Genomic DNA, 27,662 nt, shown 5'->3' on the forward strand with positions numbered 1-27,662 from the left:
TCTCCAGTCTTTTCCAATGGCCCCTCTTGTTTTCTCTGCTCCATCTACACGTTCCTCTCCATTTTTCCAATCAAGCTTCGTCATGTCTCAAGACTTTTGCACATGCCATTCCTTCTACCTAGAATGCTCACACCCCTTCCTTGCCTCCTTTTCAGCCATTTAACTCTAATACATCCTTTAGGATTCACCTTAAAGGCTACTTTCTTAGGGGACTCTAACCTGCCATTAGGGGTCAAGTCCTCCCTCATAGTTTCTCTCTGTAGTCCTCACCACTATTATAATGTAATACTTAATTTGCGATGGATTATTTTACGTCTATTTCCTCCACCACATGAGCACAGCCACTGCACTTGTCTTTTTCAGCACTCTAGCTCAAATATCTGGCATGTGGTCAATTAAAAAAAATGTGAATGATTGAATTAATTAATTAGTTTAATTATGAAATAGTTCAAAGCACTGGGAAAACAACAGTGAATAAAACAAATAAAAAAAATCCCTAGCTTCATAGTGCTGATAACCTAGTGGAGGAATCAGCAGTGTGCTGGAGGCAGCTGTATTGACTCACAAGAACAGATTATGTACATCTCTTCCCAAGTCTGCATTCAATGAGGCCAAGTTGGTAGCTTGGAAAGGCCATGGTGGGAGTATTTACACCATGGAAATCGGCAGACACTTCAAATCAGAGTTTTTTTTTTCTGGAGAGCTGACTGTTAAACATTTACCAGCACATCACCGAGAGGGGACCAACAAAAAACAAATTAAATAGGTAAAAATATGTGATATGTTATAAGCAGGAAAGAGGAGTTGAGCATGTCTAGAGAGCAGGCCTTCCATTTTAAACAGTGTGATCAAACATGTTTTTATTGAAAAGATGATTTTGTAGAAGGACCTGAAGGAAGTGGTACGAAAAAAGAGGGATAAAGGGGTCTACCATGGGGGAAGGGCTGTGTGTCAGTTACACCTCTTCAGAAAGGGCAGGGGTGAGGCAGTCCACTGAAAAGAATATTGATTTTGGAGTCAGACTGGGCCCCAGCTGGGGGACCTGCATGACTTCAAGTAAGGGACTATTATGAGATTTGAGTTTCATAGAGAAGTTGGATAATTGAGTGGGGGAAACATCTTATTTGCAGGGTTAAGTGAGATAATCTAGATGGGCAACACATCTGATGACAGCAGGTATTCCACAAACGTGAACCTCCTTCTCCTTTCCTAAATTCAGGATGGGGGTGGGATGGAGGGGACTCTTGGTGGTACAAGCTTATTTAAGCACAGGAGAGAGGTGAACCGCCACCAAATTTTGCCCACACCTTCATTCTAATAAAGATGGCTTCATTTTATTGGGTACCTATGAAAACCTAAAACATGGACATTAGATTCAAACATTTTTTTAAGTATCTTTGGCTAAGTTTTGGTTTGTGAGTTCTATGCTGAATTGGTCTGATACAGCAAAGTAGGCAATTTTGAATCTTATAACCAAAGATCTGGCCAAGTTCAAGCTATGCCCTGCCAAAGGTCAACCATTAGCACATATCTGACAGCAAAATCTGCTTGCTTCTTTCAGTTCCTGGAGAATTTTACGAGGGACGGTAACTCAGCCTTCCCAGGTGAAACTAATTAGTGAGGGTTTGTTAGCTAAGAGCTAACAAAGCTGTGCTCAAATCCACCCACAGTGTCTCCCAGAGGCTCCCAGGCACCCTGTGTTTAAGTGCCTTCCTTCATTTGTGACCTCGAAACACTGGCGCCTGCGTCTCAGCCCAGAGAACTTGAGAACTTTCATCTGGTTACGCTGGACGAGGGGAACATGGGACAAAGACTGTGGCTGCTGTGGCCGACATCAGCCAAGGCTAAATCAAAGGGTTTTTTATGGACTTTTCAGAATTTTAGATAAGCCACACTGTATGCTGTCAATATCAACGACAGTTTAATCTCTCCTTTGGAATTAAAGCAAATGAACACCTTTACAAGACACTCTCCACTTTTTATAGCTCCTGCTGGTATTTAACCCGAGATACAGAAATCAGAAATTATTTATCACAGCAAGAGAGAAAGAGAAATGTGTTATTAGGGCTATTTCACTCAATTGGGGAACAATGGGGTCTCTGCCTGCTCCCCTCCCCCCAAAAGCTTACTCGGAGTTAGGGCTCCACAAATGCAGGCAAAACCCAAGCCTGCATTTTAGGGACCATCCCCTTTCTTTCATCATGTCTGAGAGCACTCAACTAATCTTATTTTGACAACTGCAGTTTGTATTTAAAGACTTTCAACAGTGAGTGTGAGTCATCGGCCTGATGCTTCTACACTGACAAAAAAAAAAACAAAAACAAGAAACAAAACAAGCCCAATGTCACAGGCAAGCTCCAGCTGTGCCTGATCTCCTTCTTACCCCCAGCAGCTGAATTCTTTTTCAGTCAACTCTCCTATTCACTAACAATATTTTGGTTTTCTCTGGGGAAGGAAAAAGGAGGAAGGGGGACAGTGCTCAAAACAAAGCCCTAAAATATAGGTAAATCTGACTGGATGAGGTTGACCAAAATAATAAATAAATGTGAATAATGCCCTACTCTTGCAGAGTGCTTTTCAATTTCCAAACAGTTCTCACATCATTATGTTCTTAATATAAACCCCCTCCTGAGGGGACTCTCCCAGTGGAGAGATCTGGTTTAAAACGTCTCAGTCAATGGTCCTTAAACTGGAGCGGACATCAGAATTCCCTGGAGGGCTTGGAAAACTCACATTCCCGGGCCCCGCCCCCAGAGGTCCTGATTCAGTAGGTCTAGGGAAGGCCTGGGAACTTGCATTTCTAATAAGTTCTCTGCAAAGCTGACGCTGCTGTCTGGGGACCACACTTGGAGAACCACTTGTCTGGGTGCTCATGAAGATAGCAAGGCAGAGGAGAAGCTGTACAAGGTTCAAGCTCGTTTTCCCATGACGTGTATAATTCTTTCATAATTGGCACTTTTCCACTCACATTTAGTCAGCTCAGTTCTCTCATGGGGTTCTTCTAATCATCCCAGATTCCTTTTTTTTTCTTTTTCTTTTTAATAAAACCTTGTGCCCTGGCACAGCCAGAGGGTGAGAAAACTGCATGCTCCAGCCCAGCAGCCAGGGCTCAGAGGCGGGATGACTGCATTTCCCCTGTTCAGGAATCCTGCTGCTTCTGCTCCTGGCGGTCTTAGCAGCAGCTCCGGGGTGTCGCTGTTGATTGAGTGGCTAAGGCGGCTGATTTGCGTGTGAGCATGGCTCGTTCACCCTTCTACTCTTGCTCCACACTCTGACCGTGAGCTACCCCGAAGCTCACACCCTGACCTTCACTTTCCACACCCCCTTTCTCCCTCCAAGATTCCACCCATTTTCAGGGTCAATGACCACCACCAAGCACGGCCCACCCAGGCCCTTTCCTTGAACTTGAATCCTCCATCTCCAGCTGCACCCAACCACTTGGGTGGGCTTCCTCCTGGACTCATCAGTGTGCCCTCAAAACCAGATTTCCTTGCTGAAGCTATCTGTCAGTCTCAATTACTACCACCCCCACCCCACCCCACTCATTTGACATCAAAAACTCCTCCCCGGGGCTGAGATTGTCACTGTGGTCCCCTAATTAATTCCGTGGGCATAAGGAACACATACACTGAATTGACTGAACTGATTAGAGTTGTACACTGTTTGCATCTTTCATATCCTGCTCCAATTAATACAGATCAGCATTACTGAGTTATAACTGGCATACGATGAATGGCACATATTTATACTGTACAATTTGATAAATTGGCATATCAGTATATCATCACCACAAGATAATGAGCATAGTCCTCACCCCCAAAGTTTCCTGCATCTGCCCCTCCCCTCAGCTTCAGGCACCTGCTAATCTGTTCTCTGTCATTGATTAGGAGCCATTCCCTAAAATTTTACATAAATGAATCACACAGTAGGTACTTTTTTTAGCCTGGTTTCTTGCATCCAACATGGTTATTCTGAGATACATCCAGGCTGCTTCATATGTCAGTAGTGCATTCTTTTCCTCGCTGAGTAGTATTACACTGTATGCACGTGTCACAGTGTGTTACCCACTCGCCTGTTGATGGACCTGCGGGTTGTCTTCAGTTTGGGGCTGTTACTAATATAAGTAAAGCTGATGTGAACATTTGTGTTCAAATCTTTGGACATAAACTTGTATTTCTTTTGAGTAAATACCTAAAAGTGAAATGGCTGGGTCATGTGGTAGGTAAATAACTTTGTAAGAAACTGCTGAACTGTTTTGCAAAGTGGCTGAACCAATTTATATAACCACTGGTAGTGTCTAAGAGTTCTAGATCCCAACTCTGTCAACACTTGGTATGGTCAGTCTTTTACAAATCTATCCATTCTAGTGGAGGTATAGTGGTATCTCATTTGGTTTCAGCGTGCATTTTCCTAATGTCTGATAACATGGAACATCTCTTCATGTGCTTCTTTGCCATCCAAATGTCTTCTTTGGTTTAGTGTCTGTTCAAATCTTTTGTCCATTTTTACTGGGTTGTTTGTCTTCTTGTTAGAATTCTTTATATATTCTAAAGTCCTTAGTTGGATATATATTTTATAAATATTTTATTCTAGTTGTGGCTTGCTTTTTCACTTTAGTAGCAGTGTCTTTTGAAGAATGAATGTTTTAATTTTGACGAAGTTTATTAATTATTTTCTTTTCTGTTTTGTGGCTTTTTGTGTGCTATTTAAGGAATCTTTGCCAAACCTGAGGTCACCAAGATTTTTCTTCTACATTTTCATCTAGATATTTAATAGTGTCCACTCTTACATTTAGGCTTAGAATACACTTTGAATTAATCTTCATATATGGTATGAGATAAGAGCAAGGCCCCTCCCCCCCTTTTTTTTGCAACTGGCAATGCAATTGTTGCAGCACCATTTGCTGAAGACATTACCCTTTCCCCATTGCATTGCCTTCCCACTTTTGTCAAAAATACATATACATATGGGTTTATTTCTGGATTCTATTCTGTTTCATTGATCTATATGTCCATTTTCATGCCAATACCACATAGTCTTAATTACTATTGCTTTATAATTAGTCTTGATATCGGGGAGTCTAAGTTCTCCAACTTTATCTTTTTCCAAGTTTTAGTCAATCCTCATTATTCATAGATTCCATATTTGTGAATTTGCCTACTTGCTAAAATTTCCTTGTAACCCAAAATCAACACTTGTGGCATTTTCTCAGCCATTCATGGAGATGTAGAGAGTGACAAAAAATTTTAGTCGCCCAATACATATGTTCCCAGGTAAGGTCAAATAAGCAACGTTCTGGCTTCCTGTTGCAGCTCTCGTCCTGTAAACAAGCACTATTTCTGGAGTCTATCTAGTGCCACATTTCATGGAATTTTTGTGCTTTTTATTGGTGATTTCCCTGTTTAAAATGTCCCCCAAGAGTAGTGCTGAACTGCTGTCTAATGTTCAGAAGGCTGTGATGTACCTTACGGAAAAAATATGTATGTTAGATAAGCTTCATTCAGGCATGAATAATAGTGCTGTTGGCTGTAAGTTCAGTGTTAATGAATCAGCAATATGTACTCAATAAGGTGTCTTTAAACAGAAACACACATCAAATAAGGTGATGTACTGATTGATGAATGTTGTGACCAGAAGCTCTCAGGAACCTAATCCTGTATTTCCACTAGGAGAAATTATTCGGTATTTGCTAATTTAATGTTCATGGATATTTTATAGATCATAACTACTGGGAATAATGAGATTGACTGTATTTTACTATTTTATTTTTAGAGGCAGGGTCTCACTCTGTCACCTAGGCTACAGTGCAGTGGCTCTATCACGGCTCACTGCAACCTCCAACTCCTGGGCTCAAGGGGTCCTTCTGCCTCAGCCTCCCGAGTAACTGGGACTATAGATGCTCAGCACTATACCCAGCTGTCATTATGCTTTTGAATGAGGTTGTCAGTTTCAAAAAAAAAAAAGTCTGCCAGAATTTTGATAGGGATTGCCTTGAATCTGTAAATCAATTTGGAAGGAGTTGGCATCTTGGCCATATTAAGTCTTCCAAGCCATGGTATGGTATACCTCCCCATATATTTAAGTCATATTTCATTTATCTCTGAAATCTTTTGTACTTTTCAATGTATAGATCATACATATCTTTTAAATTTGTCCTTAGTTTACATATTTTATGCTATTATAAATTGTATTTTAAAATCTTAATTTCTGACTTGTTGCCAATATATAGAAATATAATAAAGTAATTTTTATATTGACTTTTTATTTTGCAACCTTGCTAAACTCATTTGTTAGTTTTAGTAGCTTTTTGGACAATTCCATCAGATTTTCTACAAAGGCAATCACATAGTCTGTGAATAAAGACAGTTTTACTGTTTCCTTCCCAATCTGTATGACATCTAACTTCTTTTTCTTTCATTATTACACCAGTTAGACCCTCCAATACAATGTTGATAGAAGTGGTGAGTTTTATTTCTTATACTGTCCTGTTCTTTATCTTGGGAGGAAATCATTTAGTTTTTTTACCCTGGAGTAAGATGTTAGCTATGATTTTCTCATAAATGCTATTGATCAGGTTGAGGGATTTCGATTTTATTCCTAGTTTGCTGAGAGTTTTATCATGAATGAATAGTGGGTATTATCCAATGCTTTTTCTGCATCTGAGATGATGTATGATTTTTCTTTTTTTAGTCTGTTAATATGGTGAATTACATTGATTTTTGAATATTAAAACAACCTTGCATTGTTGGAATAAACTCCATTTGGTATTGATGTCTTATTCTTTTTAGGTATTGTTGGATTCTATTATTTTTTAATTTTAAAATTTTCTTTTCTTTTTTTTTTAATTTTATTTTTCTACCTTTATTACATTCCTGGTGCTCAATATTGTTGGATTCTATTTGCTAAAATTTTGTTAAGAATTTTTGCATCTAAATTCATAAAGGATATTGGTTATAGTTTTCCTTTCTCTCTCTAGTAATGTGACTGTTTTTCTGGGTCATGCTCCTTGTTTAAACTCTAACATAAAGGCTAAATCACAAAGGCTATTAGGTCACTTATGTAGCTTGGGGAAAATAATGTCAGGAAAATTTCCAAGGAATTAAAGCAGTAAAATGCATTTAGTATAGTTCTTGAGAGAGGGGAAAAAAATTAAAAACTGGACAAGAAAATTTACGTTTTCTGCCAAATGAAGTTTTCTAAATGTTGCCCTTTCGTTAGCTTCCAGATAGATTAAATGTTCTAGAAGGAAGAGAAAATTCCTTATTTAAAAAAATAAAGAAAGAAAAAGGAACAAGATAAAGTTCTTTCTTGTTAGTGGAAAAATAATTCAAGGGGAAGGGAATGGGATGGGGAAACAGGCATGTGAAGAGGGTCAAACTTCATGCGGTTTTTTTCCCCCTATTTTTAAATGGGAGAAGGAAAGAATATAAACTTTTTAAAATATTTTATTTCAAAGTATTGTAATACTGTAGGATACAAATATTTTTGGTTACATGGATCACTTTTATAATGCTTGAGTCATGGTTACAAGTGTGCCCATCACCCAGATAGTGTTCATTATACCCGTTAAGTAGGTTATTGCCCATCCCCTCCTGCCCCCTTGCCCCAGCTTGATTTCCGTTGAGTTTTACTCCCCTCTATGCACATGTATGCTCATCGGTTAGTTCCAATTTAATAGTGAGTATATGTGGTGTTTGTTTTTCCATTCTTTAGATACTTCGCTTAGGGTAATGGTCTCCAGTTCTATCCAAATTGTTGCAAAAGACATTAAGTTATCCTTCTTTATTCCATGGTAGTATTCCATGAGTAGTATTCCATGGTATACATATACCACATTTTGTTAATCCACTCATGAATCGATGGATACTTAGGTTGATTCCACATCTTTGCAATTATGAATTGTGCTGCAATAAACATTCGAGTGAAGGCGTTTTTTTGATAAAATGACTTCTTTTCCTTTGGGTAAATACTCAGTAGTGGGATTGCTCGGTTAAATGGTAGGTCGCCTTTTAGTTCTTTGAGAAATCTCATACTGTTTTCCACAGAGGTTTTACTAATTTGCAGTCCCAACAACAGTGTAGAAGTGTTCCTTTCTCTCTGCATCCACACCAGCATCTATTGTTTTTGAACTTTTTAATAAAAGCCATTCTAACAAGGGTAAGGTGATATTTCATTGTGATATCGATGTGATATCAATTGTGATAATTAATTTCATTAATTTGCGTTTCCCTGATTATTAGTGACATTGATCATTTTTTCAGATGTTTATTGTCCATTTGTCTATCTTCTTTTGAAAAGCTTCTGTTCATGTCTTTTGCCCACTTTTTGATGGGGTTGTTTGATTTCTTCCTTGCTGATTTGCTTGAGTTCTTTGTAGATTCTGATTATTAGTCCTTTATCAGATGTATAGTTTGCAAGTATTTTCTCCCATCCTGTAGGTTGTCTATTTGCTCTGTTGATTATTTCCTTGGCTGTGCAGAAGCTTTTTAATCTAATCAAGTTCCATTTATTTTTGTTGTTGCTGTGATTGCCACTGGGGTCTTTGTCATAAATTCTTTGCCTATGCTGATATCTAGAAGAGTTTTTCCAACATTTTCTCCTAGTATTCTTATAGTTTCATGCCTTACATTTAAGTATTTTATCCATCTTGAATTAATTTTTGTGAGTGGTGAGAGATATGGATCCTGTTTTATTCTTCTGCATGTGGCGATGCAATTTTCCCAGCATCATTTATTGAATAGGGATTCTTTTCCCCAGTGTATAATGTTGTTTGCTTTGTCAAAGGTCAGTTGGCTGTGTGTGGATGGTTTTATATCTGACTTTTCTGTTCCATTCCATTGGTCTATGTCTCTATTTTTGTACCAATACCATGCTGTTTTGGTTACTGTAGCCTTGTAGTATACTTTGAAGTCTGATAATGTGATGCCTCCAGATTTGTTCTTTTTGCTTAACATTGCTTTGGCTATTTGGGCTCTTTTATGGTTCCAAACAAAGCATAAAATTACTTTTTCTAGATCTGTGAAATATGAAGTTGGTATTTTGATGGGGAGTGCATTGAATCTGTAAATCACTTTGGGTAGTATGGACATTTTAACATGTTGGTTCTACCAATCCATGAGCAAGATATGTTTTTCCATTTGTTTGTATCATCTGTGATTTCTTTCCTCAGTGTTTCATAGTGCTCTTTTTAGAGATCTTTCATCTCCGTGGTTAAGTATTCCAAGAACATAAACTTCTATTGTTCTAACATTATGCTAATTCTTTTGCATATATCATATAATGGTATTGTATAGGGAAGACTTTTTGAAAGGCAGAGGGAATCCACAATATTGATCTCTAATAAATTTGAAATTGCCCATGTGGGCAGAACTTAGAAGGTAATATTCTACACTTGATCTTAGCCAAAAGATCAAGAAATGACAGAAGGTAAGATTCTTTAATACACTTGATCTAGTCTTTGAATGGAAAGGCACTTTTGAGACAATTGGTGTCCACCCATAATAGGGATAGCTGGACAGTGAAGAAACCCAAAACCGGGTCACCTAAAGATGGGTTTTTCCCCTAAAAAAGAGAAAATTGGTAGGAGTGGGTGGTGTGGGAATAACACTCTTCAATAATTGAAGGGATTTCTCTTTTTATTTGGATTTAAAAAATAACTTTTTGGTAAATGGCTTCAGATGGCAGCAATAGGATCACAGGTGGACATTACAGAGAGTAAGAGTTCAGCTCAACCACTTATCCAGACTGCCTGGATATTGGATCCAGGTTCTTTGTAAAGACCTAGTTCCCAAGAACCATCACCCATGTGGGACACCGGGAGGGGACAGAATTCTGAGGTTGTATGGGAGAGGGAGCTAGAAGTCTAATAGCCAGGGTCCATTACCACACAAAGAATCTATGAATCAACTGTGTCTGCTTCCTCTCTCCACACAGGCAAAGTACAAATAGAAAGTGGTGGAGATATATACACTACATCTAGTGTGTGTGTGTGTGTGTGTGTGTGTGTGTGTGTGTGTGTGTGTGTATTTGAAGGCAATTGCCGAAAAGGCCCTCCCACAATCATTTTGTGCAATGACAGTAGCATAGCAATTGTTGGCAGTAGACTTGGGAAATAACAATCAGTTGAATGTTAGTCCTGGTGAATTCATTCCAAGTCTCCCCAGGATTAAAGGGCTGTGGAACCTGTCTGTCCTCCCGGGCTTGGAGAAGGTTCTCTGGTGGAAGGGTTGCCCTGCTGCCATCTGAGGGCCCTCAAGGGTCATGCAACAGACAGTATCAAGTGGTGGCCAAGAGCTAGGACATAACAGAATTTAGATTCTGGTTTGGTTACATTGCTAGCCACGTGGCCCTGAGTAAATTGTCTAAACTTTTTGTTCCTTATTTTTCTTATCTGTAAAATGAGAGTGATAAAACCTGCTTTAAGAGCTCACTGTGAGAATTAAATGAGATAACAGATACAAAGCACCCAGGAGAGCTCCAGGCACAGGGTAAACACTTAAGAAGTGGCTATAGTTAGGCCCAACCTCATGTGCCGCGCACCAAGCCGGGCATGGGCTGCAATCACTTTTCGTTACCTTGGTTATTTATTCGATTCACTCCCATGCAAGAATGTGAGCTCCAAAACAGAAGGAGCATTGCTGATTTATTCACTATTTTATTTCCAGGACTTTGCATGCTGCCTGGCGCATCTGACGTGCTCATAAACATGTGGTAAATGAAAAAAAAAGGAACCAATCAAGGAGTATGTGGAAGAATGAATGGCAAGCACTTCTTAGGGACCGAGAGGTGCCTGAGGGAGGAGGTGTAACCACATTCCTCTCCATCTGGGAGATTATCCAGCTGCACCCAGGATAGGAAAAGAAATGGAAATATTAATAGCTGTGTCTTGTTGCTCTCCAGGCTCACAATGAGTTTCTCTCAGTGTTAGCAGGGACCGGTCCCTGCCAACCTCCCCTTGGCACAGTTTTATCTGTCCCCCAGACCAAAAGCAGGACCAACAAGCACCTATCAATAGACAGGTATTGATTTGCTACCATCCTTGCCATTTTATGGGTGAGGAAATTGAGCCAGAGTTTAAATAACCAGCTCAGGGTGAGACAACCACCACCGGCAGGTGAAAATGTCAGGATTCAAACCAGATCTGCAGACTGGAAAGGCCACGTTCTTTCCCCACGGCCACTGGCACACCAGTTGCAGGAAGGCAAGAGTTATTAGTGTTATCATCTGAAAGAAAGAGACCCGCTCTTTATCACCGTACGGGGATTAAGCTAAGCACTTGGCTAACCTGGCACTGAAGGTAACTACGGCAGGACTGCGCGAGGGCGACGGGGGGCGGGGTCCGATGGGGCAGCAGAGCTCTGCTAAACCCCTCTCTGGGTCCCCTCACTGCCTGAGGCCCGTGGATCTCGAAGTGTGACAGCCATCTGTCAGCTCATTGAAATCCAGACCACAGACTCAGAATCCGCAAGGTGGGGGCCCAGGAGTCGGCTTCCTGGCTGATTCTGAGTTACTGGAGTTTGGGAACCACTGCCCTGGGCACCCGTCCCTCCTCCGCCTGGGCCTCCCTGTCCTCCGCCCAGTCGGCCTGTCCAAAGTGCAGGCGGTTTCTGCTTCACTCTCTTCTGTGCCACAGCCCCAGGCAGGAGGGAGCCGAGGCCAGAGCAGCACTCCGGAGAGCCCAGGGACATCAGGGCCTGTGGGGGGCCCCGGCGGGGCCTGGCAAACCCTGGCGCAGGGGGAAGGCGAGGCTCATGAAACCAGGGGGAGCTTTTTGTTTTTCATTCACTAGTGTCAGAATTCCACTGGCTGGGCTAAGCCAGCCCACGGAAAGTGAGCATCAGCAGATTCCCAGATCCCAGCCAATCGCTGGGGCTTGAGACAGGGAGAGCAATTCCTCGTGCTCCCGGGAAGGGAAGGGCAGGAAGCGAGTGGGCAAGACGGTGGGAGGCTGAGTACCCTGCAGAGGTGTGCAAAGAAGCCTCCTGGGGAGGGATGGCGCCCGAAGAGGGGGGACGTCTAAAAGAGCCATCCAGGTTGTTTCCTGACAACATGTGAGCAGCACGTGAGGTGACCTTTCCTCCAGTTCTTCAGTTAATTCTATTAAACCTGTGAGTATTTGGTGCGAGTGAATTTTGCTGTGGAAACTGAAGAAGTGTCAGATGTTCAACCGGAAGATGAGGCTGATTGAGGCTGCGTTCTGCGACCTGGGGTCCTGGGGTCTGGGAGGAGCCTAAGAACACAGAGCCCCCTGGGATTCACAGTCTGGGGGGCTTTCGGCTTCCACAGGCCACAGAACCAGAGGGTCAAGCAGATGTTACCTAATCTTGGCGGACAAAGGGGCCTCCGGCCAACCACTCAACCCTGAAACTGAAAAGTGAGAGGAAAAATGGAAAATGTAGTTTGGCTCTATAAATGCGATACTAATTACAGCCATTTGTGCAAACTGCTTTCCATTAATGCTTAGTTGCTTACCATGCGGTACAATAACAGTTCCGCATCGCATGAGCTGCACGTCAGATTAGCTGAGTTTTATGTGCCTCCATGTGGGCTGCTCTTCCTCAGGCCTTGCTTTGGTGGCCTGGCTGTCTGTGGGTTAACACAGTGGCTTTACTCACGACTTAAAAAAAAAAAAAGTAAGGGCACAAGACTCAGCACCTGGGTCATTCTCTCCTTTAAGGGGAAGATTACCTGGCACTGGCACAGTATATTGTTTAGTCTTTGGGGCTTGGCGAAAAAACAGCATGTGAGTTCTAGCACTTTATATCTGTTTACCCTTTTTTAAATTTAGGAGACCTATAAAGTGTCCCTCACCAAAGCAACTGGATCCCTGCACACCCGAATAATCATTCCTAGCTAATGTTAATAACCCACCCTAAGTCCATGCTTTAGAGAAGAGAATAAAATATGGAAACAACTCCTGGGGTACAGTTATAAAGACGAATGAAAAGGCTCTTCAGTACTCCCCCTAAACAACGAGGTTGGCGGTGAAGGAGACCAGCTCACTCATTCAAGGAGGCTGTTTCTGAGAAGGTGCCTCCACTACCCTTTGAACTCTTCCTGACGGCCTGCTACGGAAACAGGGTTGGGTGAAGGACCACAGAGGCATAAAGTGAGCCCAGGCAAAAGAAGAGAGAAGAGGAGAGGAGTACAAATAGCAAAGCAATCTTACTTCTGCAAGTCTTCTGGTCCAAGTTGAGAATATATCCTTGCTTGCACCTGCAGACGTAAGAGCCGGGGGTGTTGATGCAGAAGTGGGCACAGTTATGCTGCAGGGTGTTGCACATGTGCGCCGCTGAAAGGGAAGACACAGAAGGTCAGTGAACAGTGATGCCTCCTCTAACTTCATTCCACCCAGCAGATGTTATTCCAGAGCCCACTCTGTGAAGGAGACGGCAGGTCCCAAAGAGAACCAGCTGCAGCCCCTGCCCTCACGGGGTTTCACAGTCTAAGGTAGACAAGACGGGTCTAGACAAATGCCATCAGGACATATGGATACCGGGCTATGTAAGGTCAAGGGGAAATAGTGTTAGGCCGAACCACATGAAAGTACTGATATCCAATTGTTTTTGACCTACAAATTTTTGACCTATAAATTTTCAGTTCAACTTAATAATACCCATTTGGTGGGCAAGGGGATCCAAAAAGTTTGCTGGCATCAGACAGGGTTTTGGCTAAACTGTGGATTTTCAGTAAGCAGCCATCGGGTTAGAAGAAAAGCTATTAGATAAACAAGGATGTGTTAAAGAACGAACAGTTTCTCAGGATCATAATTCTCAAGAGTAATGTGATTTTTTTAATATGCAAAAGTACACAAAAAATTTTGGAATAAAAAATGCATTCATATGTTTCATGTCTCCATAATCTTTGTCTCAGTTTGAAATATTTCTGCATTTAGTTCTGAGTACCTCGGCTTTCAGATACATTGGTTCCTGCATAAGTCCATGTGAAGCTCATAAAAATTCTCATTGTTTTTTCATCTTAATGTATGACTTTATTCAATGTGATGCAACTCAGCCATATTTAAAATTAGCAAGCATCAGTATTAACAGAACAAGCTATGCAAGTGTTCTCATAAACAAAAAAGATGTCTATATGTAGAAATATATTTTTATGAAGCTAAAATAAAAGGGCCTCTCAAAAGCTAAGAACAATTCCATTAATCCTGGGCTTAGAAATACTTGGCTACTGATGAAATCCATCATAAGTATATGTCTCTTTACATCAAGGTAAGAGCAATACATGAACAAGGGGATTAAAACTGTTTTATTTTATAACAATACAATTTAGAAGGTATTGTTCTGAGTTTATGATTGTGTTTTAGTTACTGTTAGGATACAAATAACACTAGGAGAGTTTGTAGATTACATCCAATCAGTCATTTTTACTTCAGGATGAAATAAACATCTTTTTTTTTTTTTGTGACCTTGGGCAATTTTCTTAACATCTTTATATAACAAGGGTATAAAAATAGCACCTCCCTCATAAGGACCTTGTGAGGATTAAATTAATTAAGATGGTAAAGTGCTGAGAACACCACTCATTGCCTGGGGAATGCTCGAGAAACCTGTTAACCATTTTATAGCAAAGGAAAAGCATGGTGGCATTTTGTTTTATTTTACATCCGTAGGTTCATCCTATATATAGCTTCAACTTGGTTTTCACTCAACATTAATCCAGATTCTATCCATATTGATACATACACTATTTCATGGAATCTAAAATGCAGTCCAACTTCAGAGATGTTAAAATGTGAAGACATGTACAGTTCATCCTCATTATTCACAGACTCGGTATTTGTGAATTCGCCTACTCATAAAATTTATTTGTAACCCCAAGGCAATACTCACAGCGCTTTCACAGTCATTTACAGACATGCTCAGCCTGATGCAGATGTTCCCAGCTGAGGGGGAACAACACGGCCCTCTGCCTTCTCGTTTCAGCTCTCATGCTGCAAACAAGTGTCCTTTTTGCAGTCTACTTTGTGCCATGTTCTTTGCATTTTTGTACTTTTTGTCTGTGATTTTGCTGTTTAAAAAGAAGTGCTGTCTAGTGTTCCTAAATGCAGGAAGGCTGTGATGTGCCTTACAGGGAAAATGTGTTAGATAAGCTTCATTTCAGGTGTGAGTTACACTGTGCTTGGCTGTGAGCTCACTGTTAGCGAATCAACAGTATATATCAAATAAGATGTCTTTAAACAGAAGCACACATAAAACAAGGATATGTATTGATCAGTAGACAAAAATGTGACAAGGAGATTGATTTCCCCTAAAAGCAATGGTTTAGTATTCACTAATTCAGTGTTTGCAGTGACTTTATAGAACATAATTATCGTGAATAATGGAAATCAACTGTATCTTAGATTTGATGAAACACATTAGATCTAGTGTATCCCCCCAGACTGATTTATCCATTGGTCATTTGACTATTCCTTATTTTATTTAGCCATCTCCCCCTTGGTCAGCATTTGGGAGGTTTCCAATTTTTCACTTTCACAATGCTGTTATGAACATTCTTGAACATGTGCAATTGTTTCTCTAGGACTGGGTCTCAGTTTAAATAGATGTGGCCTAACTGCCTTCCAAGATGGTTCACACCACCAATGACAAAAGTGACAATTCCCACCCCCTCAAAACTTCAGCACATAGTCTAATCAAACTTTAAGTTTTTGGAAACCTTATGAGAAAAAATATCATTATCTTATATTTAATTTGCATTTGCTCCGCATTCTGGAAGGCTCTCTTTTCCTGGACTGCTGGAGTCAGACTGCCCACAGGCAGAGAGGCATTCCTGAGGAACTCACAGCACATCACCACCTTCCTCCAGAACAAAGGAAGTCTAGCGTCTAGGCGACCAACTACGCGGCAGTCACCCATTGGCGGGAGGCCCATGAGATGAGCCTGGTGCCCATATTCTTACTGAGACCTTAACAGACAAAAGAGGACGACAGCAGATGTGGGGCAGAGAAAATACCTGCTGGGCAGCAGGCAGCACAGTGGGGAAGGGGATGGCTCCTGGGAACAGACCACCTGACAGCTTAGAGCTCACAACGTATTATGACCTTCCATGAATGACTTCATTTCTCTAAACTCCACTTTCCTCACCCAGCAAATGGGGGAATTAAAAGAACTACCACATAGGGTTTTGAAGTGACAGCTTGTCACTAAGGCTTATTTTGGCCACGTACCATAAAAGAAATTGGAGCTCAGAGACCATAGTCTGCTGTGGTGGAATCAGCACTGGGTCAGGAGCCAGACCTGGATTCAGTTCCCTCTACCTTGAACAAATGAGGCAAGTTCAGGTGAGTCTGGCAGCCCTGTTAGGCCTATTTCTTCACCTGTAGAATAAAACCATGAACGGTCTTTAGGGACCCTCAGGACCGATACCTCTTATTTAGTTTGCGTAGCACCCCCTTTTTCTAGACACTCCCCTTCCTTCTCTCTGCGAATGCCGTAGGGGGTCCGAGGCAGCCCCATTCCTGGCCACTGTTGGTTGGTACAGGGTTTGACAATCAGAGTGCTTTATTGGCATTTAGGAACCAGAACTGAGCAAAGGGAGCTCAAACCGAAGGCAAGGGACCCTGGGGGACCGACAGGCCTCCTGCCCGTTGACCCAAGAGGGAGGAGAGCAGTGCGGGGAGGGAGGGATGGGGCTGTAACTCACCGCTGCTGGCCTTACTGCCGTGAATAGTACAATACGGTCCCCCTCCCCCTTTTAAAGCAAGTTCAAGTTGAATTTCTTTCAACTTGGTTGAACTTTCAACCAAAAGAATCTCTACCATCGTTACTAAAACAGAATAACACTTTCCCATTTGTAGAACTTTATGGATGAGTGCTGAGTGACTCTTCGAGCACCTGGGCCCAGGTGCCTTCCTCTCTCCAGTAACCTCGTTTCTCAGAAGGCCTTCTGGGTCTACACTCAGGCAGGGCTTCGTGGGGTTGGGGGGAATAACTCACCAGCAGACTAAGTCACTGGCAGGATTGGATTTTCTGGCTAGGAAATATGTACTTGAATGTTTTTTAATGATTATATGACTGACTAAAGGGGCGATCACCGTGGCGAGGCTGCCTGGAGGTACTGAAAGGAGCGATTACCGAGTAGGTAGACTCCACGCCTGCACCACGGGGCCGGCCTCCAAGGGCTGCAGTCTGCGTGGACTTTGCCCAGGCCAGTTGATGAGGGTGTGTCCTAGGAACATTATTAGGGCTTTAAATCGGCCGGGCCCGAGTGGGGTGGAGCTATTAGGACAGGAACAGCTTGGCTCCTTGCTCTAAAATATCTAGAAAGGCTGATAAAGCAGGCACCTAGAGGCTGATTAAAAGCAGTCCTGCCCAGGTTCCCTCGAATCACCAGAGCTCTTGGGTCAGCGTTTCCAGCCCCCAGACTCAGTGTTCTTCTCTCTTCCTGGGTGGCAAACATGGCACACCCCAGGATGTGTGGGGTTTTGGTCAACTTGTAGACAAGACCTCAATTCACAGGCACCTGGCCTCCAGGTCTCTCTGGAGGTCTCAGGGGTGGCCTGAGAATGTAGCCTCAGGATTCCCCCTTGCTGTGGCTGCTGTGGGAAGTCCCTGGCCTTGGGTATAAAGCCACCGCTGTATCCAGGTTCACGGCCACACAGCCAGAGAGAGCCAAAGCCAAGACTCTCACCTCAGGCAGTCTGGCTCCACAGCCGGATCAATTCCCCACTGTGTGATAAAGGTCCCGCCTTGATCACACCTGGGGACTGCCTGCCTCCTCCACTCTGCAGACGCAGCATCACTTATCAGTTCCGCCTGCAGAATTCCCGGGCTCACATCTCAACTCTACCCCTACGGCTGCATGGCCTGGGACAAGTTATTTAACCTCTCTGGGTCTCAATTTCCTCTTCTGTAAAATGGCAATTATAAGAGCACCTACGTCAAAGGTTTGTTGTATGAATAAAATGACAACATATACTAATAGTTAAAACAGCACATGCATATATTAATATCAATAAATATTAGCCTTTATTATTATCACCTCCTCTTCAAAGCTGTCCTGGAGCCCGTTGGCAGAGCCTGGCATTCTTTGGCTCAAGCTCCCCCAGCCCCAGGTGACTTTCTGAGGCCTCTGAAGTGCACAGTTCATATAGCAAACATCCCATTGCTCTGGAAGGAGAACATCTTCCCACCAGCTGGAGCCCTGGTGCCTGGCATGTGGAGGGTAAGAGCTGAGGCTCTCAATCTCCAACTCTGCTATCTGGAGTTACATATCCTTTCTAAGCCTCAGTTTCCACTTCTAGAAAATGAAGATAATAGAGCCGGATGCAGTGGCGTTCACCTGTAGTCCCAGCTACTCAGGAGGCTGAGATGGGAGGATCTCTTGCGCCCAAGAGTTTGAGGCCAGCCTGGGCAACAGAGCAAGAGATCCTATCTCTAAAAAAAAAAAAAAAGTATAATAATGGTACCTGCCTCAAAAGGCAGTTTTAAGTATTAAATGGAATAATGTATAAAAAGTTCAAAGAAAGGACAAGATTAGCTATTATCAGGGTATAGCTTGATACACATTTTAAGGAACAAATGAGACTTCCAAAACCTCAGAGATGTCATCTGCAGCTTGGAAGATGACAACTGTTGTCTGGTCATTTGAGTGCAGATCAAAACTGAGGCCATTTGCCCAGCCCGTTGGTCCTCAGTGTATTTGATGGTAATGACACACAACATGGTGCACACTGAATAGGGCTCTATGGTTTATAACTCTTGTTCACACATCTACTCTCTGCACGTAAAAGCCCCATTTACAGATGAGGCAACTGAGGCTCGGTGAGCACAAAGGATTTACTCAGCACTGTGCAGCTGCAGCCTGTGCCTCTTCACCCTACAAAGCCTCCCTTCAGAGCTTCACCTATTTCGGGTGATGCCAACCACAAAGCAGGTTTACCTGGCAAGGCTAGACTGTGGAGGTTGCCGTCAGAAAACGGTTTACCTAAAAAGAGGAATTTAGAATTCCTGACATGCAGAGAAGTAAAATGAGCAAGAGATTTGGAATCAGAACTACCTCCTGGCTGTTTGTTTTTGGAGGACTCACTTAACAAGCGTACAGACCTGTACAAAAGGAAGGATAGTATTGTGCCTCCCGACTCCCCAGGTTTTCCTGAGGATCAAACACGAAAGCACGAGGGAAAGTGCTCTATAATGTTAGTTCCTGCGGTCTTTACTGTGTAGTTGATAAAGAGGCCCTGAGGCCTCCTCAACCTTTCAAGTCAGTTGACGAGTCTGCTCAGCAGAGCGGGCAGTGCAGGGAGAGCGCAGCTGCAGCCCCTGCAGAGCAGATGGGGGACCCGGGGGAATTCACTCGCAGGCCACATGAGCCATCAGAGCAATACTGATGTTTTCTTAGAGCTTCCAGATTCCAACAAAGATGATGGGGAAGAAAAAAAATCCAAACTGCCTTTTATTATAATTTTGCTGCCTTGCCATAAAGCACACAGAGAAGGTTCTTGCACGGTCAAGTTCACATTCAACGACACAGGGTCAGTCCTGCTGTGTCGCTCCACAGCCTTATCATAGTACCTCTTGCCATTGGCTGCCAAGTCCAGAGTGCTTACAAAAGAACTCCTCCATTAAAATTTCCCAACACAAATGAATAAACTGTCAAAGCTGTTAGGGAACCAATTTCTCTTTTAATATTTCCAGGAAAGGGGGAACATAAATTCTGCAGAAGTCATTTAAAGTCATAAACCTTAAAAATGTTTGCAGTGTGTTCTACTGATTGAAGTTTTCCAGTTGACTTTAGGCCACGGCACACCGCAACACAGCCTCTCTGCAGGGCCAGGGGAATGGCACTTCTGAACGTTTTCCGAGTGACATTGCAAAGAAAAGTTTATCTTTCCTTCACGGCATTGATTTTTTTTTTAAGTAAATCTTTTGACTCTGGAGTCAAGAATGAATGGGGTCTCTGCTTTTTGGGGCTAGTTCTCAGCAAGGCATTTGTTTAAGACACATCAAAAGCACACTGTTCTTCCTCCCTGAGGCCTGTATTGTGGAGCTCTAGGATTTGTCACAATCTGAGAACTAACTGGTCACCAGCATTCCTGGAGGGGAAGGTTCCCCCTCCTGCAGAATTGGTGAGGAGTCTGGTTCTTAAGCTCATTCTCCACTCATACACCGGGGAAAGACTGGTCATTTAAAAACAGGTATTTCCTTTTATTTCTCCACCAAAGACACATGGTCGAGGAGAGGACAGAGACCACCGGGGGTGGACAAGGCAGGATGGGACACTGTTTGCCAGGTCAGGCTGCACATTTCCTGGGTTGGCACCCTGGGCCCCTGTCCTCCTGGAGGAGGAAGGGACAAGGAGGCAGCTGCAAGAGAAAGGAAACTGGGGAGACAAGTGAGCTGCCCTGCTGAGAAAAGTGGGGGCAGAAGCTAGGTTTGGAGGTAACCGGGAGCAGTGTGGGAAGGAAGGGAAAGAGAAGCCTTGCGGAGAAGAGGGTTAGAAAGCAAGAGAGGGAAGAAAACTCTCAACATAGAAGAATGCATCTTCCCACTGAAGTTGGTGGGCGGGAGGGGGACCTGCAGCCTCAACAGGTGGGAAGCTGCCAGGACCGCATCCTGGTCCTCCCAGTATACTGGGCCTCTTTGTCAGTTGAGAAACCATCCACTGCTAACACCACCATGGGGCAAAAATGCCTTGAAATTCCACACCACCCAAGGAGAAATTACGTTAGTACTTCTGCCCTTGTTCCCAGTCCTACTCCAACTCACAAGTTCCAACTTAAGGAATGCCAGGGCAGCTCGATGTGCTGGAGGGAAACCTGGTCTTACCCACTCTCACTCCTTCTGCAGTGTGGGCTCACATGTCTCTCCCCCATGGCAAGCTCCCCGACACCAGGGCCTAGGTTAGGTCTTGGGGTTGTTCTCCCCATCATGCCCTGAATTCTTCCTCCATTACACTGTCACAACTGTGGTTTCTCACTCATTTGTGTAATTAGATACTTAATATCTGTCTCCTTGGCTAAAATGGAAGCCCCAAGAGAACACTGTGCCTATCTTGGCCTTTGCTGAACACCCACTGCCAGCACAGAACATGGGACATGGTAGCACAGAATGAGCACTTGAAGATGAATGAATGAATCCAATGACTCTCTTAGAAGGGCCATAGAGGAGCAGGACTTACTGCACAGCTTTCTCTGGAACACGGAAGTCAGCGTCTCGATCTGGCTGAAGTTGGCCACCAAGAAGACATGGTCCTCGTGGGGCTCACTCCCAATGGCCTTCAGGGTGTTGAAGTCCACCTGGCCCACGCCAATGGCAAAGATTAGGATGCCCGTGTCCCGTGCCTTTGCGGCCACCTCGGCCACTGAGTCCTGTGGCCTCCCATCCGTCACGATCATTATGACCCGTGGCACATTCTCCCTCAGGGGCCGGGCCCCCTCTGCTTCTGAGAACGCGATGTTCAGGGCGTACTGGATGGCCAGACCCGTCATGGTGCCCGTGGACAGATGCCGCATCCTCCTGACGGCACGCTCCACCTCGATCTTCCTCTTGAAGGTCTTGAGGGAGAACTCGTTCTTGACGGTGCTGCCATATTGGAGCAGGCCCACCCGAGTGACATCAGGACCAATGTCCAAGAATTGCAAGATGTCCACGATGAACTCCTTGACCTTCTCATAATCGTGGGTGTTAACACTGCGGGAGCTGTCGATAATGAAGACCAGGTCTGCCTGCTTATCCTCACAGGAGCTCTCTGGGGAAAGAGGAGAGGCGGAACACATTAGAACAGAGTTAAGGACCCAACACAGAGTGGCTGAGGCTGTCCTCAGCAGTTTCCCTCCTCCCTCAGGGAAGTTGTCAGGGTGTACATGTGCATGGCTGGATGGTTGTGACTATGGGCTACAAACAGATAGGATTTCTTTTTGCAAGATTAATCAACAGGTTTGTTTCTAGAAAGTCACCAATGCAGTTTTTAGGTGGGCAAACACCTGATCAAGGTCAAAATTATTTTATCATTTACCAAAAGGCACACAACTTGGCTGGGCACTGCAGAGAATACACAAGAAGCTTAGGACAGGGTCCAATGTCAAAGAGCTTACAGTCTACCTGGGGAGACTTAACTAATGGAAAAGTGAAAGAACAGCCAGTATGAAGCTGTGTGGTCTGACAATAGATGTTAAGGGAATAGGATATTAGTGGGCTGAGGTTAAGTGGACAGGACCTGAGCTTGCCTTATGGATGCATAGTGTTTGGATTGGAGGGAAGGAACACACGAACAAAAGCCCAAGATGGAATGAATGTGGTGGGTAACAGAGTAAGTGATGAGACTTCGGAGCAGAGGGAGGGAGTTGCAGGCAGGAATCAGTTGGAGGGATAGCCTGAAGCTGTAAAGACCTTTAAATTCAGACAGAGGAATTTGCACATGGTGCCACTGGGGATGGGGTGTCTTAGCATCATGCTGCGTAACTGAGCTCTCCTGCAGGGAGGCTACACAATGAAAAGCCGGTTGAGTCTGAGTGGTTTTCAAGGTGGATGGTCCACACAGCTGTGGCACTAATCTGGCTGAGAGGCGGACTCAGATCTCATCCAGGAGGCAGCAGTGGAAATGGAGAAAAAGGGACCTGACCAAGAAACATGTCAGTAAAGGACACAGTTCAACTGGGAAAAGGCAGATGTTAAGTCTCTCTCTAACCCCACCGCTACCACCCTTATGCCTTAAGCACCTAAGCGAGAAGGTTGTAAGAGGTTTGACTCAAACCTCCGTGTTTCTGGGACGCGGATGACATTGGATGGGAAGAGAGGCTTCCTGCCTCGGTGGGCAGAAGGTGGGTGTCCCTGGTGGAGTTTCTCAGATGTGCTGAACTGCTCCCCTTAGCCAGGGGAGTCCCTCCTCCCTCCTTCTCCTCCCTCTTCCCGGACTTTGCAGCTAAATCAGGATTTGAAAGGGATTAGAAAAGGGATCCTAAATGCTTGCCCTAAATCCCCATCACCACAGCTGCAAGAAGGAGAGAGAAAGCCAAAATGAAACAGTGAAGCCAGTCACAAAGACGAGAAGTGGGAAAGGCCCATGAGGTCATCCTGTCCAGCCGGGCTTGCCAGGCTGTGACTAGTCCCGAAGCGCCTGAACACACGCCCATCACTGCAGCCTCCCAGCCTAATGATGTTCGGGGGAGGCACCCCCAAACGCCAGGAGCCTGGCAGGAAACCAACCTTCTGCCACACCCACATATAACACTGTTGGGGGGCTGGGTGGATATGAGGGGAGTTTCTCAAGACAGAGGTCCCAGAAATCGCCTTTGAGGACGCAGCGAAAAGATCTATATAAAACCTAACATTTGTAGGATAGTCTAAAACCTTTTTTCCAGAGCACTTTGTCTCTATGGTCTCATTTGATTTTCAGAATAAGTTTTTGAGAAAAGAGCTAGGAGTATCATCCCCACTGGACAGATGGCAAAATGGAAGCACTGAGAATATGAAATTTTTCATAATTTAGAAAAAGAAAACAAAAATATGGAGATGATCCTAATATCCACCTCACTGGGTAGTTGTGAGAATTTAAGGAAATGATGTGGGGAAAGAGCCTGCCTGTGGGAACCCCCAACATGTGGTGGCTGCATGTGCGGGGTCTCCTCTACCTGCCCCACCCCCACCGGCTCCCCTGCCTCAGCCCTCACCTGTGTCCAGCCCTGGTCTGGGCGGGGCAGGGCTACGGCTGTGGCTGTGCAGTTGGTGCTGCACACAGCCACCTGCCCAAGGAGGCAAGCACAACTGAAATCCAGCCGAGCCCTGAGTCCCAGGGGCCGAGTCCACCCTAACAGGCACCTGGAGGAGGTGCATTTCTAATTTTCACCAAGGTACCTATGGTTTAGCACATAGCCGTGGGCTGGTGCAGTGGATGACAGATCTGCAGTTCCCAGAAGGACAGGAGCAGTCACTTCCAGGACCCAGGCAAGCCCCTCTCCAGGAGCCACACCTGCCCCACCCTTCATGTCTGAATCTACTACACTGTGACCCAATGATCTTCACCTGTTGAGGAGAACAGAGACCAGGCTGAGACCCTGCCATGGAGAAGGATATTAATTAAAGCACCTTTGAAGGGAGGGAGGTACACAGAGAACTGGCCTCCTGAGAACTCTCTTCCTTTGGAGATCTTTAGAAGCAGGCAGTCCTCCATGAACTGAGATTTTTATTATGGGTCTTAGTCATGGTGTCAATATCCCACCAAGCATCACAATCCATTGAAAGGGAAGCCTGGAAGTTCCATGGGGAGTTATGCACTAAATGGGATTAGTTCCTGTCAAAACAAATGGGTAGTTTCCACAACGCCTGGACATTTACAAAAATGCCACAGAGGTTCAAAATGTTGTTGGAGGTTCCAAGAGAGCTGGGATTCTGAGTTGAAAATACCAAGTCCTGGCAGCCCAAGTGACTGAATTTTCTTCAAGATGTCTCCTCAGGTCTCTTGAGGGCTCAGAACCACAGTCTCATAGCTTGTCCCTGGGAGGGCTACTTCAATGGTTCTCCAACTTGAGTGTGCATCCCAATTCCCTGGAGGACTTGTTAAAAACTAAAATCAGTGGACCACATATCCCGGACCTTCAGATTCAGTAGGTTTGCATTTCTAACAAGTTCTCTGGTAAAGTCAATGCTACTGGTCCAGGGACCACATTTTAAGAACCACTAGTCAAGGAATAGATCTCTGGAGAAAAGAAGTTCTGGCAAGTCTTGACCTGACTTTTTCACTGTGAGTTCCCCAAGGGTGGGACACTAGTCTCATTCATCTTTGTACCCATGCAGTTGGACACACAGTGAGTCTTCAGCCACTGTTTGTGGAATTAAATGGAATTCTGGTGGAGTTAACAAGGCTTCAGGTAGAAGAAATTGAGTTAGAACAGTTAGCTCAAGAAGATAATAACAAACACAAAGTCAAAAAGTTCTAGAGTAGGTATGGTCCTGCTAACAGAATCATAGATTCTAGGACCCACATTTTTGCAATTTTATAAGGGAACACAACTAGTTTTGAACTTTGATTCATGGCATCATAGACTAATAAAATATTAGAGCTGGAGGGGTCCAAATAGAGTCCAACTCACTCACTTTACAGAAAGGGAAACTGAGGCTCAGGAAGATGACTCTATCTCTGCAAGACCTCACGGCTCATCACTGTCAGACCTGGGACTATACCGATGCCTCCTCCACCATCTCATGGCAAGCATGTTAAGAAATTCTCAATATAGCTGGCATTACAATATGAGCTTTGCAAACACTTGGGAGCACTCTAAAATATTTGCTGTGAAGAGCCCCACAGCTTCTCCACATGGAGACTGTTGAGAGATGTTTCCAGAAAACGGAACACAGAGAAAACTCTGCATGTGTTCCTCTTATGCTGAACTTTGCTTCTGTGAAGGACATTCCTGTCTCCTTGGCCTGGTCATCCCTCTAACCATAAAGCAATGATCTGGATGCTGTCAACAGCATTCCCAATACTGTCAGCTTGACTCCAAAGTCCATGTATTTGCCAAAAGAGTGTCTCTTACCCTTCCAGAGAAGGGAAACTGAGCCAGGACAATTTTAAGCAACATTCCTACTCCAGCAGAATGCAGGGTGCAACCTCAGAACTGTTTCCTCCTCTCAGGGTTGCAGCCTTGTGGCTAATCAGCCTCCCCTCTTCTGGCTAAATTCAGTCATGGCTGTAATCATACGGTAAGTATCTGATGCCATCTGCCTGGGGAGGTCAGGACATGTTTGGAGAAGGAAGAGATATCAATCCCCATGATGGGGGTAAAATAATTTCATCTGGAGACTAAGGGTGCTCGGAAATCCTAAGTGAAATAGTACTAGAGTCCTAGGATCCCATGCCAGTCCAGCCTCTGCCACTTTCTGTCCAAATGGACTTGAGCCCCTCCTTAAACTCTCTGACCTTCAGTCTCTTCCTCTGTAAAATGCAGGTAATAATACCTTACAGGATGGTTGTGAGACACAAAAGAGAATATAATCATAATTCATTGCTGATATTTATTGAGCACTAGGTAAGTGCCAGGCCAATGTGTATTGGCTTATTTATTCTTTATACACCCCTTAAATGATGAATGTGAAAGAATTTTGTCCTTTTAGACCTGCCATTTCCAGAATACTCAAGATGCACCAAGACTGCACTGGCTCTCTGGGGTCAGTTTTTTCCGTGCCTGGAATCAGATCCTGAGAGCTATGGCCCAAACTTGCCTGCCTCCTGCCAAGTGCTTCTCCCTTGCTAAATGCCTATTTGTATTACTTAAAAAAAAAAAAAAACTTAATAAAATGATGAAAACAGATGCTTGCCTCCCTGAACAGCAGCAGCCCAGTAAATCAAACTGTGAGGCGTTCACATTCTCATTCACTCGACAAGTGCTTATCGAGAGCTTAGTAGGAGTGGCGTCCCACAGGAGATTGTAGGATGGGACAGATGTGATGGAAAGACAGAGGTCACTGATCTTCAAGGGACCATGGGGAATAGGAGGAATATAGTCTGGACAATAGGCAAATGCCCAGGGAAATGGATTTTAGAAAATGTGATGCTTCATATCAATTCTCAGCAAAGGTCCCACAAGCAGATGGTTAGTGGGCACTTAACAAGAGAACCGTGAAAAATTTAATGATACAAGTAGAAAAAAAAAAAAACTAACAGTTTTTAGGACAGTGGAGAGTGAATGGATTACGGAGCTAGAGTGTGATTTCCAGGCAGCATTAAAGGCCTACTTGGAGGTGGTGATCATGAAATCTGCAAGATCCATGAGACTAATCCACGTGGTTGTGCGTTTTGCTGCGGCTCCATTCAGCTGCCCAGGCATGCGGGGGAGGCAGGGTTATCACGTAGCCACACGAGAATGATGAGTCAGGAAAGGGGCAAAGGTCATGGGCAGGGTGACTACAGTGATTCCTGGTGGAATTAGAGCTGGGGCAGCAGGGAATAGAGGAACTGAGGGGGTGAAGGACAGTGAAAAGATAGCAGGATCAATGGCTGGAAAGTCCAGATAAGGTCACAGAACTGCTGGAGCTGGAATACTAGAAGGGGTGACCCGGGAAGATAGGAGGTTTATATTGAGATTATGGAGGGATTACAGTCACCGTAATCACAGCATCAAGATAAGAGAAGTGAGTGGCTGAGATATGGTAGAGGACAAGAATATTGGAGAAAAGAAAGCCAAAGCTATTAAAGGATGATTCACATGGATATTGAAACCACCAAGTTATAACAAGAGTCATGCTGGAGAGAGCAGCAGTAAGCCAAGAGCTGAAACTCTTCTTAGAACAGAGGATTTTTTTAATTACCTAAAGGTGACCCAAAACACTAGGAAACATGATTAAAACCACAGTTAAAATTTCATAAAGGGACAGAGAAAAAACTAGCTTACCCCAAGAGTTTCAAAGAGACACTAGGGGCAAAAATTAATGCTGTTTTATGTTGAGAAAGAAAGAGGGAGAGAGGCCATGATCATTATGAGCCACCAGGACTATAAGAAATACAAAAAGGCATGCAAAATTTATTTTTTATTCCTAGATGGAACAGATCAGGAGGATCCTGGGAAATGTATAGTTGGGATCTCGGCAAGGCAGACGACTGTAGTGAGGCAGAAACGCAGATCCCACGTGTGAGGAACAGTTAGTAGAGCACTTAGGTAGAGCCAGTCATTGACAAATACTTAGTGAGTACCTGTAGCGTGTCAGGCTCTG

The 27,662-nt window shown here is 43.9% G+C and overlaps 1 protein-coding gene across 7 annotated transcripts in view; it reads right to left on the bottom strand.

Moving 5' to 3' along the window:
* Window positions 1-27,662, bottom strand: part of MATN2 (matrilin 2) — a 134,491-nt gene that overhangs the window by 66,849 nt on the left and 39,980 nt on the right. For 6 of the 7 annotated variants that reach the window (XM_045560716.1, XM_045560715.1, XM_045560721.1 and 3 more), the window contains exons 3-4: window positions 21,136-21,705; window positions 13,169-13,291 (exon numbers count right to left, since the gene is read on the bottom strand). In XM_045560716.1, coding sequence (XP_045416672.1) covers window positions 13,169-13,291; window positions 21,136-21,705 — 693 coding nt within the window. The remainder of the gene's footprint in view (window positions 1-13,168; window positions 13,292-21,135; window positions 21,706-27,662) is intronic. The other variant, XM_045560717.1, reaches the window with a different exon arrangement.

This window comes from Lemur catta, chromosome 9, assembly GCF_020740605.2.
Source record: "Lemur catta isolate mLemCat1 chromosome 9, mLemCat1.pri, whole genome shotgun sequence".
NCBI lineage: Eukaryota > Metazoa > Chordata > Mammalia > Primates > Lemuridae > Lemur > Lemur catta.